The sequence below is a fragment of the Hyperoodon ampullatus genome (assembly GCF_949752795.1).
Source record: "Hyperoodon ampullatus genome assembly, chromosome: 5".
NCBI lineage: Eukaryota > Metazoa > Chordata > Mammalia > Artiodactyla > Ziphiidae > Hyperoodon > Hyperoodon ampullatus.
Window position 1 is genome coordinate 78,356,969 of NC_136918.1, and position 19,648 is coordinate 78,376,616.

A 19,648-nucleotide genomic window follows, 5' to 3' on the forward strand; every position below is an offset into this window, starting at 1 on the left:
TCTTTGTATACAAGTTATCCATGAGCCTCCAAAAGTTTTTCGTCCCACGGTCACTGTGATTTTAGCTGACTTGCAGGGTTCAAGGTTGCCACCTGAGCAAGGTCTTTTCCTATTTTAAGCATGCTGCATATCTTGTTTCTCAAGCCTACTGGCTAGGTAAGATCATGAAAAGTTCCTTGAAAAGGCTCATGAAAAGCCATGGAAGCAGTTCCATATGAATAGCAGCTGTCACATTGGGGGGTGGGGAGTGGGCAATGTGAAAGTCCTCTGGCCAACTTGGTGTGATAGACGAAGGGCCTACTTGGGTTATCCCTGTTGACAGTGCCCGCTATTACTGCAGAAAGGAGAGCAGACCTCTTTGGCTTGGCTATGGAGACAACTGTAGGAATGTAGACAATCCCCATATAAAACTAACCTAGAGGGTTTGTGCAGGGTTTTTTTTTAATTAGATGATCAGGGAAAGAGGGGATTTCTCCATTGCAATGCTATAGTTATTCCATGCTATTTGGAAGAATTTAAATGGGAATGTTCAGATATATTCATTCACTCTCAATAATCTAAGCACTTGGGACACAGAGGATGTGATACATGGGGATGAACAGGTGTTCAACAGGTGAAGTATGGAAACCTGAGGGAAAGGCTACACCAGACAGAACTGTGTAAGAAGTGTGATATGTTGAACCTGGTGTGTTCAGGGGAACAGGTTTGTTTTTGAGAAAGATAAACGGGGGAGGTAGCGGGGTAGGTGGAGGAGGCACTGGAGCAGGGAACCAGGTCTAAACAGGAGAATTTAAATAAAGGTTTAGGCAAAAGACAAGAGCTGAACAAAGAGAGGAGGCCAGAATGAAGAGCTGGGTGTAGGGATTGAGGAGATATTTAGAAAGTAAAGTCAGCAGGACCAAGTGGCCAACTGGCTTTATACTTGCCCCTTTGTTCCCCGTCTTTTGCCACCCACAACCTTCACGTGTATTTCGTAAGTCCCGTTGCACTGCAGTTGTTTGTTGACATGTCTGTGTCTCACAGAAGGCCAGGTGCCCCTTGTGGACTGGACCCTTTTCTTAGTCATCTTTCTATCCCCGCTGCCTCAGCTCAGTGCCTGGCACATAGCAGACACTCAGTAAATATTTAATCAAACTAATTAATAAACTAATGCACCTAGGAGTGATGAAGAAGGTAGAGTCAAGGATTCTAGATAGAAAGTGATATTTTTAACATGCTCAGGGATATAAGAGGAAGGGCAGGTGTGGGGGAGAAGACAATGAACTGGAGTTTGGAGTTTGCTTTGAGCTTGTGGTACTTGCAGGTACCAGTGAGTACCCATTCTCTCCCCTCAAGCCTGCGAGGAACAGGGAGAGGGCTTCCTTTACTGCCAGCAACTGTCTCAATCACAGTCTCAATTCAACTCATAATCACCACTAAGGGAGAAAGCTCCCCATCTGTTAGTCTAAGGGCCTACTCAGGTGGTGATAGAGACAGGTGAAGAAGATGAGGAAGGAGAATTTGCTAACCTTGATTTATTTGTGCAGACCAGCAATGCAACCAGGTCAGTGGAAAAAACAACAGGTTTGCAGTAACCCAGAAATAATTATACAAAACTAAAACTGCCTCATTTCCTTATTTCTTCTTTGACTCCACCCAGGGACTCCCTTGGGAAGGTCTGTGCCACCCTTAGGCTGCCTGCTTTCTTGGCACAAATAAAGTTAAGATGGAAACACAAGACAAGAGCTCAGAGGAAAAAGCAGATGGAGATGGAGACTGGGGAATCATTAGTGGGTGTCCATAGAAAATGATAGATGATAGATAGATGATACATAGATGATAGACAGGCAGATAATACATTGGCTAATCTGCTAGGATTGAATGATACCACAAGGGGAATGAAAGCATAAAGGGAATATAAATTATACTTTCGAAAACAGAGAACTAAGGAGACATTACATTCTATGTGGGAACATTAAGAGGAATGGAAAATTAGAGAAATCAAAATATGGGAAAGAGAATTAGAAGAAGGCCCAGAAAGTGACAAAGATGGTTAGGTTTATTAAGGCTAAACTTTTGGAGGGCCTAGAATGCCAGTGTGAGACACTCAAACTTAGATTCCTGAGCAGTGGAATGATTAATCCAGTGCTGAGCCTTCTCTTTCTGGGACCAGTCAGCTCCATTCCACTTCAAGCCTGAGAGTATTTGCCTCCCCTGAGCAGCTCTCTTAAAGGAGACCAAGCAGGAATCCCTGATTAATGCACATGACTCAGATTGCTGGGGAAAGAGCTCAAAGAGCATCATCTTACAAATGATAAGTCCAAAGCACCATCCTTATAAATGAAGACTCATGCAATCATTATGTAGTTTATGGAAAACAAGAAACTTCAAAGAGGCAGGCAAGCTGAAAGGAGGAAGGTGGAGGGTTTCTGACCCATTAGAACCCACTGGATTCTGGCAACTGAGAGGTCGCAATGCCCCACGGCCAGCCCACTGTCAAGGAGGCAAGAGAAGACGGACAGCCATGTTGTCTGAGAGTTGGCCATGGGGAGGCAGAAGTCCATGCACTGATGTTTCCATGGAGAGGGGATGGAGGGAAAGTCAAAGACTAAATAATGGGGGATGTGTAGAGGATGGAAAAGAGAAAGGAGCTGATGAAAGCATATGAGAGATGGACTTTCTTCCCTTTCCCCTCCCTTCCTCTCCCTTCCCTTCCATATTAGAAAGCAAATGTCTACTATCCCAATACTCTCTTCAGTTTTCTTCAGTTTTCCCTTTTTTACTTAAACTACCCACAGACTTTGCTCCTTCCCTCGGGGGCTGCCCTGGCTTGAGGAAGCTGCCCTGATGTAGACTCAGCAGTAAGTACATTAGCCATCAGCACCAATTCCAAGGGAAACTGGTCACCTTGGGATTTAGCCTTGACAGCCAGAGACTACAAACCTGTCCCGATGGCTGGGAGGCAAACGGATGAGTAATTCCGCTTTTCACACTCTTGCAAAACACAGGAAACGGATCTCTTGACATCATTTCCACCAATGACGTGAATAATATTCTTGCACTTCAATAATCCACCTTTGGTAATTATATAATCTCTGTGGCCCCCTTGAGCTGGGAAACACAAGACAAAAAGATGCAAAATTAGATGCTGAACCCACTCTTTTTAATACATCTTTATTGGACTATAATTGCTTCACAATGCTGTGTTAGTTTCTGTTGTACAACAAAGTGAATCAGCCATATACATACATATATCCCCATATCCCCTCCCTCTTGAGCCTCCCTCCCACCCTCCCTATCCCACCCCTCTAGGTGGTCACAAAGCACCGAGCTGATCTCCCTGTGCTATGCTGCTGCTTCCCACTAGCTATCTATTTTACATTTGGTAGTGTATATATGTCCATGCCACTCTCTCACTTCGTCCCAGCTTCCCTCTCCCCCTCCCCGTGTCCTCAAGTCCATTCTCTATGTCTGCGTCTTTATTCCTGCCCTGCCACTAGGTTCATCAGTACCTTTTCTTTTCTTTTTAGATTCCATATATATGCATTAGCATATGGTATTTGTTTTTCTCTTTCTGACTTACTTCACTCTGTATGACAGACTCTAGGTCCATCCACCTCACTACAAATAACTCAATTATGTTTCTTTTTATGGCTGAGTAATATTCCATTGTATGTATGTGCCACATCTTCTTTATCCATTCATCTATCAAGGGACATTTAGACTGCTTCCACATCCTGGCTATTGTAAATAGTGCTGCAATGAACATTTTGATACATGTCTCTTTTTAAATTATGTTTTTCTCAGGGTCTATGCCCAGTAGTGGGATTGCTGGGTCGTATGTAGTTCTATTTTTAGTTTTTTAAGGAACCTCCATACTGTTCTCCATAGTGGCTGTATCAATTTACATTCCCACCAACAGTGCAAGAGGGTTCCCTTTTTTCCACACCCTCTCCAGCATTTATTGTTTGTAGATTTGGGGATGATGGCCATTCTGACCGGTGTGAGGTGATACCTCATTGTAGTTTTGATTTGCATTTCACTAATAATTAGTGATGTTCAGCATCTTTTCATGTGCCTCTTGGCCATCTGCATGTAATCTTTGGTGAAATGTCTATTTAGTCTTTGAACCCACTCTTTGATTGTTTAAAAAACAAAATGTCTGAATTGGCAGATAAAGCATTTTATGTGAATAAGAAACTCCTGAAGTACTACCTTTGATGAATCTTTCTCGCTTCTCTTTTTAACTGTGAGATTACTTTTCACTTCTAATTCTCTACAACTGGTATTCTTTAGTAAAAGGCATGATTTTAAGATCAATATGTTGTCTCCCCAATCCCAGGACTTTCCTCATCCTCCACAGCTTCCCATATTCAGTCTTCCACTTAAAACTTAGAACCAAAAAGATAGCATTGTGCCTTACCTTGATCAGAACATTCCATTTCCACACTTTTCCCAGCATGTTCTAAAATTGCTTTGGAGACACCTGCATGAGAAAAGCAAGATGTTTACACACATGAATAAAAAAAATTACAGGACATTTGGATCAGAATGATTGCCTAATTATCTAAATGCTTTCCCCATCATCAAAGGAATCCTATAACTTGGGTATTTCTGATAACAAAGAAGAAGAACTCATAAAAGAGCTGTTCCCAATTATGAGAAACAATGTGAAAATAATTTTTAAATTATTAATTAATAGTAATAAGCCAAAGTTGTAGAAACCAGTTTGGCTATAGGAACTCTCCTTCACAGGCTCTACTGTGACTATTACACTAGTCAAAATTCTGTAAGTCAAGTACCTGCTTTGAGATTAAATGTCTTTGATGTTGAATTTACAATCACATCTGCCTCTTCTTTGGTGATATCTCCAGAGGCTACCTGGAAAATGATGGGCCCAATCTTCATTTCATGCACTCCTGAATCAGGGTTAGAAATAGTCCCATATAAACCTGACAAGAAAAAAAAATAGACTCAGTAACAAGTCAACAACAGCAAGAATGACTTAGGTCTCATGGTTCTCACCTGTGCCCCTCTCATCTCTCTCTCTCTCTCTCTCTCTCTCTCTCTCTCTCTCTCTCTCTCTGTCTCTCTCTCTGTGATCTCTGGCATTTAACCTGGCCCTGGCCTTGAGCCCCTGATGGTCTGTTTCTGGAAAAGGATTATAAAATATAATACATATCAAACATGGCCTTCTGCTGCTGGCTGAGGTGAATTAGCCCACTTGAGCCTTTCTTTCCCACTGACTACAAGTAAAAACATGGGACAAATACAAAAAGCCACTCTGAGAACTGAGACATGCACAACAGCAGGCAGACTGGGGAAAGGAGTCAAAACTTGAAGGAGCAGCCTGTGCTACTTCCCATTTTGTTTTGTTTTGAAATTTTTCCTCTTTTCTCTCCCAGCTTTGACCCAAGCATGGCCCTAGTTACAGAACTACACAATGAGAACAGGCAGCAAAACTCTCAGAGAATTTCTGTCTTTGCGGCCAGAGGATTGGGAATATGGGTCCCTGTGAGTTGAAGAGTATGGCAGAGGAGCATCATTATTTTCCATATTTTTCCTTTTTAAATCCAGGCCCTGTACCAAGGTGCCCCAGTTGCAGAACTCCACAGTGGCACCGCAGGGAGCTAAAACTCTGAGAGACATTCTGTATTTCTGTCCAGAAGAATCAGTAAAAAGGGCCTTGTGGTCTGAAAGGTGTATATGTGGTGTATGGGAAATCCCTGTGTTTTTGTTTATTTGGTCCCCTCCCCCCACCCTCACCCCCTCTGCTTTGCCCAAGGGCACCCCTGATCACACAGAATAATGAGGCAACAGAACAGGCAGCTTCAACTCTGAGAGAACCTTGTGCTTCTGGCCAGGAGACCTGGAAAATGGGCTCTTGCAAGTCAGAGAATGTAAGGGGAACGCTGGAGTGGTGACCCCCTGTTCTGTGTATGACTGGAGTCAACCCTGAGCTCACCCCAGAGCTGTGCACGTGGGGCAGACCCAAGCTGCACAGCAAAGGCCTTGAGAATGGAATTGACCTTGGAACCACTGCCCACACAGAAAGTGAGGCAGAACTTGTAGGATGACGTTAACTGATTGGCTACCTGCTCAAACAAACAAACAAACAAAACAATCATCATTTTCCAGAGGATTTTAACAGGACCCAAGTCTTACAACACAATGTTTAAAATGCCCATTCTATAATCCAAAATTGCTTGTCATACAAAGAACCAGGAAAATTTGACCAATTCTCAAGGATAAAGACACTCAATATAGATGCTAATCCCAAGATGATTCAGATGTTGGAATGATCAGACAAAGACTCAAAGCATCTACTATAACTATGCTCCCTGAGGTCGAAGTAAACACACTTGAATGCATGGAAATGATTTGGAATAAATAGAAAAATAGGGGTCTCTGCAGAGAAATATAAACTATAAAATAAGAATCAAATGGACATTTTAGAACTTAAAAATACAATATTTGAAATCAAAAATTCACTGGATTAGCTCAATAGTATAGTAAACAAAGAATCAGTGAATTTGGAGGTAGATTAATAAATGTTATCCAATCTGAAGAACAGAGAGAAAAAAGACCGAAAAAAGAACAGACCCTCAGAGACATTATCAGAAGGCTTACCATTCATGTTATTGGAGCACCAGAAGGAGAGGCGAGAGAGACCAGTACAGAAAAACATATCTGAAGAGATGACTGAAAAATCCCCAGATCTGAAGACATACATATTCAGATTTAAGAAGCTTCAGCAAACTCCAAATAGGATAAACTCAAATATAAGTAACTTTGACAGAGGAGAAGCATTTGGTTGGTATCATCTCTTTAAATGTGTCTATTTCTGAAAACACTTATCACATCATCCTTAGAAAATAGTAGCCTCATCACCACTTAAAAACCCATTGTACAGATTATATAAACTGGCCTGCCTACTCTTTCACCCCAGATCACATAAACATGGCCAGTGTCTTGCATGCTCAGGTGTATAGAGTATAATTTATTATCTTCTTTATCACAAATTGTTTTTTTCATAAAAATTATCCTATCATTTTTCACTTAACACTGAATACTTATTTAGCAACTAAAAATAATTTCTCATTTAAAAGCTTTATTGAACCTTGTGTATCTTCAGCCTTGGGAATTTTGTCACTGATGAAATTTCCATTAGCCCTTCTGGCAAATTCATCTGAGAATGCCTAGAAATACAAAGACAGTTTTAATCACTACAATTCTCTATAGATGAATGAATTTGATTCATCAGATTTTTGATCCTACATGCACAAATATTTAGGAGAGAACAATTCTCAGAGTATCACTTATTTTCATTATAGATGTTTAAGTTATGAAAAATTCATAAATTCTATTTCTGTAAATACAAACTATGAAAACTATCAAAGATGTGAACAAAAATATAACTATAATACTATTTGTAATTGAGAAAAAATGAAACAGTTTAAAAATCCAACAGGAAAATGGTTAAATAAATTTTAGTATGTCCATATGTTGGAGTATTTATCAGCCATTAAAAATTATGTTTTCAAAGAATAGTTAATGGAATAGGGAAATGCTTATTTCATACTATTAAATGAAAAAAGAATGATACTAAATTACATTGTATAATACCACGTTTAAAAGTCCACAAATATAAAAGAAGACTAAGATGAAATACAACTAAAAGAATTTATGCATTTTTTATTGTTCAAAGTTTCTACAATGAACATGTATTACTTTCATAATCAGTAAAAGCAAATACTTTGTTGTTGTTAAAACTACAGTGTTAAGATAAAAACAATCTCAAGGACCCAAACACTTCAGTTTTTAACTTCTTATTTGTACCAGGAGAGAAACAGCTAGGGGAGTAGTGTTTTGGGAACAAGAGGCTGGAATTCCATTTCTCTGCCTGGTTAGTGACACCCCAAAATCATCACTTTCTTCCTCCTTGTAAACAAGCAACAGGAAATTTTGTTGGAAAAAAAAACAAGTAACATCTTGGCTAAAAGGCTGATACAATAATGGGAGAAGGACCAGGAGAGACGACAGAGCCAGGGTTCTCCAGGCACCAGGCACGTGATCTACAGGTGTGAAGGTGGACAGGTGTAAAGGTGGACTGGTTTGACTCTGGAGAACTAGAGAGGAGCTGCCATTCGGCCACAGCGAACTGTTCAGGCAGAAATCCATGTCCAAGGTGCCAGAACTTTTGAATTTTTAGGTCACAGTGGACATCTGGAGTTTTATGTGACAAGTTTGGTTCTTAAATGCCAGCAACTGATTCAAATTTTTTAAAAATAGCCCAAATAAAGCACATCTAAAGGCTATGTTCCGACCATAGGCTGCTGAGTGCAACCTCTGTTACAGTCTCCACCTATAAATATTTCAATAAGTTTTGCTGATTTTTGTGAAAATATGACCAAAGCTTAACTGTCTTTAAAAGTCTTAAGACCAGACTCATCAAGAAAAAAAGGGAGAACACTCAAGTCAATAGAATTAGAAATGAAAAAGGAGAAGTAACAACTGACACTGCAGAAATACAAAAGATCATGAGAGATTACTACAAGAAACTCTATGCCAATAAAATGGACAACCTGGAAGAAATGGACAGATTCTTAGAAATGCACAACCTGCCAAGACGGAATCAGGAAGAAATAGAAAATATGAATAGACCAATCACAAGCACTGAAATTGAAACTGTGATAAAAAATCTTCCAACAAACAAAAGCCCAGGACCAGATGGCTTCACAGGCGAATTCTATCAAACATTTAGAGAAGAGCTAACACCTATCCTTCTCAAACTCTTCCAAAATATAGCAGAGGGAGGAGCACTCCCAAACTCATTCTACGAGGCCATCATCACCTTGATACCAAAACCAGACAAGGATGTCACAAAGAAAGAAAACTACAGGCCAATATCACTGATGAACATAGATGCAAAAATCCTCAACAAAATACTAGCAAACAGAATGCAACAGCACATTAAAAGGATCATACACCATGATCAAGTGGGGTTTATTCCAGGAATGCAAGGATTCTTCAATATACACAAATCAATCAATGTGATACACCATATTAACAAACTGAAGAAGAAAAACCATATGATCATCTCAATAGATGCAGAGAAAGCTTTCGACAAAATTCAACACCCATTTATGATAAAAACCCTGCAGAAAGTAGGCATAGAGGGAACTTTCCTCAACATAATAAAGGCCATATATGACAAACCCACAGCCAACATCGTCCTCAATGGTGAGAAACTGAAACCATTTCCACTAAGATCAGGAACAAGACAAGGCTGCCCACTCTCACCACTCTTATTCAACATAGTTTTGGAAGTTTTAGCCACAGCAATCAGAGAAGAAAAGGAAATAAAAGGAATCCAAATCGGAAAAGAAGAAGTAAAGCTGTCACTGTTTGCAGATGACATGATACTATATATAGAGAATCCTAAAGATGCTACCAGAAAACTCCTAGAGCTAATCAATGAATTTGGTAAAGTAGCAGGATACAAAATTAATGCACAGAAATCTCTGGCATTCCTGTACACTAATGATGAAAAATCTAAAAGTGAAATCAAGAAAACACTCCCATTTATCATTGCAACAAAAAGAATAAAATATCTAGGAATAAACCTACCTAAGGAAACAAAAGACCTGTATGCAGAAAATTATGACACTGATGAAAGAAATTAAAGATGATACAAATAGATGGAGAGATATACCATGCTCCTGGATTGGAAGAATCAATATTGTGAAAATGACTCTACTACCCAAAGCAATCTACAGATTCAATGCAATCCCTATCAAACTACGATTGGCATTTTTCACAGAACTAGAACAAAAAATTTCAAAATTTGTTTGGAAACACAAAAGACCCCGAATAGCCAAAGCAATCTTGAGAACGAAAAATGGAGCTGGAGGAATCAGGCTCCCTGACTTCAGACTATACTACAAAGCTACAGTAATCAAGACAGTGTGGTACTGGCACAAAAACAGAAAGATAGATCAATGGAACAGGATAGAAAGCCCAGAGATAAACCCACGCCCATATGGTCAACTTATCTTTGATAAAGGAGGCAGGAATGTACAGTGGAGAAAGGACAGCCTCTTCAATAAGTGGTGCTGGGAAAACTGGACAGGGACATGTAAAAGTATGAGATTAGGTCATTCCCTAACACCATACACAAAAATAAGCTCAAAATGGATTAAAGACCTAAATGTAAGGCCAGACACTATCAAACTCTTAGAGGAAAACATAGGCAGAACACTCTATGACATAAATCACAGCAAGATCCTTTTGGACCGACCTCCTAGAGAAATGGAACTAAAAACAAAGATAAACAAATGGGACCTAATGAAACTTCAAAGCTTTTGCACAGCAAAGGAAACCATAAAGAAGACCAAAAGACAACCCTCAGAATGGGAGAAAATATTTGCAAATGAAGCAACTGACAAAGGATTAATCTCCAAAATTTATAAGCAGCTCATGCAGCTCAATAGCAAAAAACCAAACAACCCAATCCAAAAATGGGCAGAAGACTTAAATAGACAATTCTCCAAAGAAGATATACAGACTGCCAACAAACACATGAAAGAATGCTCAACATCATTAATCATTAGAGAAATGCAAATCAAAACCACAATGAGATATCATCTCACACCAGTCAGAATGGCCATCATCAAAAAATCTAGAAACAATAAATGCTGGAGTGGGTGTGGAGAAAAGGGAACACTCTTGCACTGCTGGTGGGAATGTGAATTGGTACAGCCACTATGGAGAACAGTATGGAGGTTCCTTAAAAAACTAAAAATAGAACTACCATATGACCCAGCAATCCCACTACTGGGCATATACCCTGAGAAAACCATAATTCAAAAAGAGACATGTACCAAAATGTTCATTGCAGCTCTATTCACAATAGCCCAGAGATGGAAACAACCTAAGTGTCCATCATCGGATGAATGGATAAAGAAGATGTGGCACATATATACAATGGAATATTACTCAGCCATAAAAAGAAATGAAACTGAGCTATTTGTAATGAGGTGGATAGACCTAGAGTCTGTCATACAGAGTGAAGTAAGTCAGAAAGAGAAAGACAAATACCGTATGCTAACACATATATATGGAATTTAAGAAAAAAAATGTCATGAAGAACTTAGGGGTAAAACAGGAATAGAGACACAGACCTACTGGGGGTGGGCTTGGGGATATGGGGGAGTGGGCTGTGACGGGGCGGGGGAGAGGCATGGACGTGTATACACTGCTGGGCGTGGGGTGGATGGATGGTGGGGGGTGACCACGTGGCGCGGGGGGATCGGCTCGGTGCTTTGTGGCCGCCTGGAGGGGTGGGATGGGGAGGGTGGGAGGGAGGGAGACGCAGGAGGGAGGGGATGTGGGAACAGATGTATATGTATGACTGATTCACTTTGTTGTAAAGCAGAGACTAATAAAAAAAATAAGATAAAAAAATAAAATCTCAATATAAAAGAATGAAAAGAGTGCGTGGACTGACAGATCAAGTGTCAAAATACAGTTTTTCTTCCAATGAGAAGTAAAACAAGTTAATTAATATGTTAACTCATATTATTCAAAGACATAGAAGGAAATAAAAAAGTCTTAAGAGAAAAATTGTCACAGCCATGTATGGAGAATCAATACTATTTCCAATGGCAATAAAGGTGTCTGTATAGACTAATCCCTTTACAAAATACTTGCAGAATTTGAATCTTTAGAAAAGATAACACAGGCTGAGGATGCACAGAAAGAGTGAGATTCGAGGGTTCAGATCCATGTCACAGGACTCACTTCCCTACAATGAACTCAGCCATTCATTCAAAAACTCTCAGCACTTCATGTCTCTAGTTCATTTTATGTGTATAAATCTTAGCTCCCAAATTAATTATGATTTATAGGAGGGAGAGTACATGCAACATACCCATTCTGTAATCCACATCACTTTGTACAATGCAAGTCATAGGGAGGTTGTTCACAAAGCATTTATTGACTAGAAATGACTGTAGTTATGCAGGCCAACTAAGTGGACCACATATTTTGCCCAGGTGGTTTAGCTGTCTGATTAGAATTTAGATTTGTTTGCTTCCAAAGTATTTAAAGGTAGTGTCTAGATCCAGAAAAAAAATTAAGTATGACCTAAAAATTCAGTTAGTCCAATGAGCTATGGACATCTCTTGGGTTGCTAGCCTTAATCTGTTTAATTCTTGCATTATCATGGAACTTTTCAAACAATTAAAATCATCTACTCTCCTGGACTCTAAGGACTTGCAGGGCAGGAATAATGGCCTCTTATTAAATGCCTCTTGTTCCCCCATAATGCTGAGTCCAGAGGCTTACTCACAGCTGGTGTTCAGCAAATGTGAGCTGGTTGATGGACTCTCTATGACCAAAGATGGTTCTGGTATTTCTGGTCCCAACCATCTTACTCCTATGGGGATGTGCTGAGCCTTCAGTTGTATCTTATTCTGACATTCTCCTATTTGTAGGACCACAACTGTGCTTTTATATTACGTATTAAAATTTCTATGTTCATATGGAAGGAAATTCTATAGATTAGAAGAGGCTTAAGGGATATGTCAACTCCATTGCAATATTTGGGCCTTATTTGGATTCTGATTCAAACCACCAAGCTATAAAAACAAAATAAAATACTTATGAAACAGTTGGAAATGTGAACATTGACATGATAACTGATGAAATAAAGGAATGACTGCCAATTTCTTTTAGGTGTGAAATAGTATTGTACTTAGATTACTTTTGAAAAAGAATCCTAATGTCTAAAACAAATACTGAATTGCTTATGGGTAAAAGGTATATATGGGATCTGCTTCAAAAACAATACGGGAGGAAGGGAAATAAATGGAGATAGAGATGAAACATACTGGGCATAGGTTGATAACTATGAAGATGAACAATGGGTACAAGGGATTTCATTATACTATTTGGTTTACTTTTGCATATGTTTCAAATTTTTCTTAATAAGAAGTCAAATTTTTTTCTATATCCATAAATGTGCTTGAAATTTGCCATGCTGCAACTAGTCCACACTACTCTTTTACTTTCCTGTATGAAAATACATGAAAGTAACAACCTGTCAGACCAAGAAGACACTTGAACATGTTAGGGCTCAGTTGCCAAAATAACGAGTAATGAGTTAGACTGTACCTGAATATTTCCATGATCACTTGGGTGCAACAGAAAGCAAACCTCTTGTAAAGTTGTGGGTTGATTCTTGCTACTGAATTTGAACACTTCTGAGGTAATTAATTCAGCAAAAATGTTTTTAGGAAACCCCAGATTTCCTGTTCCTATTGCTGGAAATGCAATTGAGTTTAAGGACAAACTCTCAGTGGTTTCCAAACATTCTCTGATTATGTTTTCCATGATCTGAAAAGCACAAAGCACATTCTTATACATTTTGCCTGGAAATTGGAGTTCGAACAAAAAGAACAAGAATTTAGCAACTCTGTGATCTCTGTCTACTCCTTTTTGCTTTCAACAAAAGGCAGGTTAAGGGCAGTCACAAGGGGAAAGGAAAACAGAGGAGTAAACAACGAAAAGGAAAGAAGAATGTGTGAGACCCTCCAAAAAGATTCAAACTCACTCAGCAATGAAGGAAAGAAGCAAAGCAGCTACTGTTCTGTTCCTTCAGTCTCTTCCACTCTTCATGCCCTCACTTTTCCTTCCTCACTAAAGAGTGCTATCTTCAATAATTCTTCCCCGAGTCCCAACAATGGTTGAGAACTGTAATCAATTTCTATTATTAACTGGTCCTCGGGAGAAGTCATCTACAGCTGAAAGAAATGGCTATGAGAATGTGCTGTTATTACAGAATGGACACAGCCAGGGTTCAAGCTACATTCCACTGAAAGGAGAGTCCAAAGGGCTACTTAATTTCCTGGAGAATTTAAAACAAGGTCCCACCTTGCGTGAAGATGTTCTGTCACTTCTCCAGTCTGGAGCCACCACGTGAAGCACACGGTGGCAGTGCAGATTGCAACCACTGGTTTGGATAACTGTGCCGACCTCAACAGCCACCCCTTGTCCAGCTGTCTTCAGCTCCTCCTGGAGCTTTTGTCCCGCTTTTTCCAAGAGGGCCTTAGAAAGGGGCCCTCTATTGAGCTCAAGATCCGATGAAATGGAGTTGACAACCACATCGGTCTTAAAGACAAAACCAACAATTTGTTTCAAATTGTAAGAAAAAGCATTCATCAAGGATTACTGTATTTGAGCCCCCAGGCTTGGCACAATGGGGGACAACTAAGATGATTTAGTTTTCAGAGATTGAAATACCACCCCAAAAGAGAGTGTTATTAGACACTTATTTAAATAACACTCTAGGACAAAAGAGAGCTGTCAAAGAGCAATACATAAATGGTATGGGATCACCAAAGGAGTCCAGAGGAAGTGCCTTCAGAGGCGAGTGAAGACACTATGAGCGATGTGGCATCTGAGAAATGGGAATAGTTGCAGCAGGCAGAGAGAGACGGGGAAGTCATTCGGGAGGGGCAACAGCGTGGACAGAAGCATGGCAGGTTGTGAGCGGCAAGTAGATTAGTTTGACCTGATAGAGAGCTTCTGCAGCAAAATGGTGCCAGCCAGGCTAGAAATGTTACGCTGAGCACAGACCACAGAAAGGCCTCGAGTGCCAAGCCAAATGGACTTCCCAGCAGCAGTGAAGAGCCATGGGAGCTTTTTCAGCAGGACAGTTAATGTGAGCAGATTAATCAGGCTTGACTAAGACACCAAGAGAAGACGGGAGAGGGAATGTGACCAAGTGATTGTCAAAGCTGCCCCACGTGGGTCACTGAGGAGTAATGCAGAGCAGGTCTTGACTTCAGAGGGCACACACCTATGGGAAAGGCATGGAAGGAATGTCTTACTACTCAGCGTTCAAGGTGAATGAGGATTGGAACTCACTCCAATTACTGACCCTTGGCCAAAAGAGGTTTTTGTTTATTTGCTTGTTCTTTTCAATGAGAAACAAAATTATTTTTAATATTTTGAAATAGAGCAATGCATATTCCAACCCTAGCTCCATCATTTGTTAAATGTGGGATTTGGGCAAATTATTTAACCCCTCTAAATCTCATTCCTTCATCTGTGAAATGAGAATAATAATAATCCTGGAATCTGCCTCATGGCACTGAATGAGAAGATGCATGCCAAGCACTTAGTAGAGTGCCTGGCTCATAGTAAATAGTCAGTGTTAGCTATTATTCTTGTAATTATGATTTAAGCTTACTGTAAGTAGAGATCTAATTTTTTACAACCTCTTTCCATATTTTAAACTGAACGAAAAATATTTTAAACCAAGTAACAACTTGAACAAAACAGGAAGATGACCCACAGGATGGGAGAAAATATTTGCAAATCATGTATCTGTTAAAGGACCTGTATCCAGAATATATAAAAAAACTCTTAAAATTCAATAATAAAAAGGTAACTCAATTTAAAAGTGAGGAAAGGATGTGAATAGGCTTTTCTCCGAATAAGATATGCAAATGGCCTTCCCTAAGCATCCCTGCCCCAGGACTGCCCACATTCGCCCAGCTCAGGAAGTTAACACCTGGCACAGCAGGGGGCTTCCAGGACTGTTTGGATTAGTTAGAGCCTGTGTTGAAAAGGTTGCTAAGTACGTTTTTAAAAAACATGTCACCCCCTGGCAGAGTTATAAGAATTGTCCCCACATAATACCCAGACCTTCCGCAGGTCACTTTCTACCTTCCTCCCTACGTTTTCTTACTGGTGTTGGGAGCTGATGGTCCCTCAGACTCAGAACCCTCTGGTTCAGTTCCACTGATAAGATTCCTGTCTTCTGTCCCTAGATTATGCTCTAATTTTTCTGTATCTGCTATCAGTGAATTTGACAGGAAATTAACCTTAGATTTGCCAAAATATGACAGGTGTAAGAGCACTGAAAAAGTATAGAGAGCCTCGTAAATGTTAGGTATTATTGTGGATTTTCACATTTACTGGAAACTAGTGATCGGAATATGCTATCAGCTCCCCCAGGTAATTGGCCAATCTCAATTAGTGAATGCCTTGGTGAAGTAGCCCAATTTTCTAAGGAAACCTGTTTCAAGGCAGGGATGGAGGGCATGGGATTCTCCCCTTGATCCTAATCTCCCTTTAGCAACAGGCTAACTGGAGTCCCAGCACCCTGGTGGGTGTTCTGAAAACAGGGGCACTCACTGTAGCACTCTGCACATCTCCTTCCACCAACAGGATCCTCAGGCCTTCTGGGGACAACAGACTTGCTCCTTTTCCATGATCCTTTCTCAGGTTGGGCTGGACTGCTGCTGGTAAACTGGGCAGGGAAGCAACATCAGGCAGGGTGTCTTTAAATATAATTTTTGCACTTTCAGCAAAGGCCTCAACAGTCTTCTCAGCTATATCCACAAGGTAAATCTCTTTCAAGCTGCATCCATTCTGTTGACACTGGAACCATTCCTTGATCGCCAAAAGAATGGCCTGCACACACTGGGGTAGGGGAAAGCCAAAGGCTCTGGAACCAATAGCAGGGATGGCTATGGATCGGTACTTGTGTCTTACAGCCAAATGGAGACTTCCTTTCACAGCAGTCTTTAACTGCCACACACATTTCTGGGCCTCATCCCTCTTCCACTGGGGCCCTACTGTGTGGATCACATGGTGGTATGGGAGCTTTCCTGCTTTCGAGATGATGGCACAGGCAGGTAAGGGCCTGAACTTTCTTGTCTTCATTATCTGGTCACAGTCTTCTTGGAGCTCAGGGCCAGCTGCTTTTAAAAGAGCAGTAGCCAAGCCCCCCTTGAGCTTGAGTTCCTCATTGGCCACATTCACCACCACGTCGACGGGAAACTGTGTCAAGTCTCCTTGCTGCACAATCAGCGAGACTCCAGGGGCTAAATCTGTCTGAAACAAGCACCTCTGCCCACCAGTGCTGCCTCCCTCCTTTTCTTCATCCTTCTGTAGTTCAATAAAACAACCAAATAACCTTCTGACCTCACTTTTATAATACCGTGCTTTATCCTGGAAGAACTGACTGGCTCCTGGCTTATCAATATGGAAGCTTTTAACACAGACCAAATCCCAGGCTTGCGTGACAATGTTCATTCCCTCCAGGACTTTGGTCTTTGGGCCAGTTAGTAAAATGCCTTTTTGCTTGTTCTCAGGATTAAAAATTACCTGAACATTCATCTTCTTTATCTTTTGCCACAGTAGCTTGTCTGCCCTTAAGTAATCAATAACTAAGGAAGGCTTTACTTCAATCAATTTCTCTATTTTTGTGTGTTTTTCCAGGAAGTCAAAAAGCAAGTCATAGATTTCATTTACTTCTCTCACACAGCCTGTGATGATGACCTGGGCTGTGGTTTCTGAAGTTACTTCATGGATTATTACAGTCTTTGAGGAGGAATTGTGTTTTTTATGCAAATTGCAAGTAAGCCCTTTCCATTTCTCACTGTTAAGAACTTCCCTGTCTTCAATGTCAATGCACTTATAATTTAAGGCACTGACCATTTGCTTTTCAGCTTCTAAAAGGACTTCAGAAAAAGCACCAGTTAAGAGAACAGTTGTGCCCTCTAGCTCATAAACTGCAAGAATGTTCTGTGCTATAAAGAGAGACTTAGAGAATTCTGCACAGTCAACCTGTTGCAGAAACTGAAAAACCTCTGGGGGAACCTGAATGTTTCTCTGAGCCATGGTATATACCTTTTCCTGGATTTCACACTTTACTTTATACACATCTGTAGAGAGTCCTTTGAAGCACATGTGTTGAGAGGCTTCATCATAAAAAATCTCCACCTCTGGGCACTCCGTGTGGAGATGCTCCTGTACACCGCTGTGCAACAGAAGTGAATACCTTCCTGGAGAAATGGCCAGTTTTTGCTTCAGACTTTGCTTTTCTCTTCTAATTTCTTGAATGGTGCCTTCTATTAAGTCCTTGATCTGTGGCTTAATGTTTTGTACATCCTCTGATTTCCCCACTAAGGTTGCAATCCCTGTTAGTGCATCAAACTCAATCAAAATCCTATCATCTTCTAAATTGTCTTTTACGATGTCCCATACTATTGAATCCACTTTAAATGAGGTCACTGTATACTTAGACCTGATACCAGAGAATACTGTAGAAGCATCTTTTTGCCAGGTCTTGATTTTTGGTCTTCCTTGACTGAATAAGGTGGCTGCAGGTCTGATGATCACTTCACTGCTGGGTTGGCACAATGTTAGCTCACAGTGACAACGTCTCATTTCATCATTTATCTTGTCAATCAGGTGATTCTTTTTCTGCAAGAACTTCCATAAGGAAAGATCCAGTGATTCTCTGAATGGTGCTGGAAGCTTGATCAGAGGCTTCTCCTGTCCATACAGGGCTGTGCCCAAAGAAGTATAGTACGGGAACACAGAGAGCGGCATATTATTGAGGTCAAGTTTCTTGGTCATGATGGTGTCTAACACTTAAAGGAAAGAAATTAAGTAATCTCAGTGTAATATGTTTCAGATGAAAAAACAAGCAAACAAGCTTTCCTATTCTAGAGAAAAAAAATCTTAATGTTTGTAGAACTTTGATGTTACATGCTATTAAAAAGCAGCACTACTCCCAGAGTGCTCAAATATAAACTGATATGTATTAACACTGCACAGGTATTCCTTATTTCATGGAATAATTATTTTCCAGCCAAGAACACTCTATGTTGAAATTCTGTTAAGTAAATTCTATTTTTCTGTTTTTCTGATAACACTGATATATCACCACCAGGTTAAGAAAGACAGAAGAGGGACTTCTCTGGTGGCGCAGTGGTTAAGAATCCGCCTGCCAATGCAGGGGACACAGGTTCGAGCCCTGGTCCGGGAAGATCCCACATGCGGATCTAACTAAGCCCGTGAACCACAACTACTGAGCCTGCGCTCTACATCCCACGAGCCACAATTACTGAGCCCTTGTGCCACAGCTACTGAAGCCCACGTGCCTAGAGCCCACGCTCCACGACAAGAGAAGCCACCGCAATGAGAAGACCTCACACGGCAACGAAGAGTAGCCCCTGCTTGCTGCAACTAGAGAAAGCCCACGTGCAGCAACAAAGACCTAATGCAGCCAAATATAAATAAATAAATAAATTTATTTAGACATTTCTCCAAAGAAGATATACAGATTGCCAACAAACACATGAAAGAATGCTCAACATCATTAATCATTAGAGAAATGCAAATCAAAACTACAATGAGATATCATCTCACACCAGTCAGAATGGCCATCATCAAAAAATCTAGAAACAATAAATGCTGGAGAGGGTGTGGAGAAAAGGGAACACTTTTGCACTGCTGGTGGGAATGTGAATTGGTACAGCCACTATGGAGAACAGTATGGAGGTTCCTTAAGAAACTACAAATAGAACTACCATATGACCCAGCAATCCCACTACTGGGCATATACCCTGAGAAAACCATAATTCAAAAAGAGTCATGTACCAAAATGTTCATTGCAGCTCTATTTACAATAGCCAGGAGATGGAAGCAACCTAAGTGTCCATCATCGGATGAATGGATAAAGAAGATGTGGCACATATATACAATGGAATATTACTCAGCCATAAAAAGAAACGAAATTGAGTTATTTGTAGTGAGATGGATGGACCTAGAGTCTGTCATACAGAGTGAAGTAAGTCAGAAAGAG

The 19,648-nt window shown here is 40.4% G+C and overlaps 1 protein-coding gene across 1 annotated transcript in view; it reads right to left on the reverse strand.

The window, feature by feature from the left end:
* The window catches only part of LOC307053304 (protein mono-ADP-ribosyltransferase PARP14-like), a gene marked incomplete at both ends in the record, with an annotated part of 47,784 nt that overhangs the window by 11,942 nt on the left and 16,194 nt on the right, over positions 1 to 19,648 (reverse strand). The window contains 7 exons of the mRNA XM_079704670.1: positions 2,919 to 3,090; positions 4,403 to 4,465; positions 4,782 to 4,931; positions 7,100 to 7,178; positions 13,156 to 13,377; positions 13,915 to 14,151; positions 16,186 to 18,431. Coding sequence (XP_079560796.1) covers positions 2,919 to 3,090; positions 4,403 to 4,465; positions 4,782 to 4,931; positions 7,100 to 7,178; positions 13,156 to 13,377; positions 13,915 to 14,151; positions 16,186 to 18,431 — 3,169 coding nt within the window. The remainder of the gene's footprint in view (positions 1 to 2,918; positions 3,091 to 4,402; positions 4,466 to 4,781; positions 4,932 to 7,099; positions 7,179 to 13,155; positions 13,378 to 13,914; positions 14,152 to 16,185; positions 18,432 to 19,648) is intronic.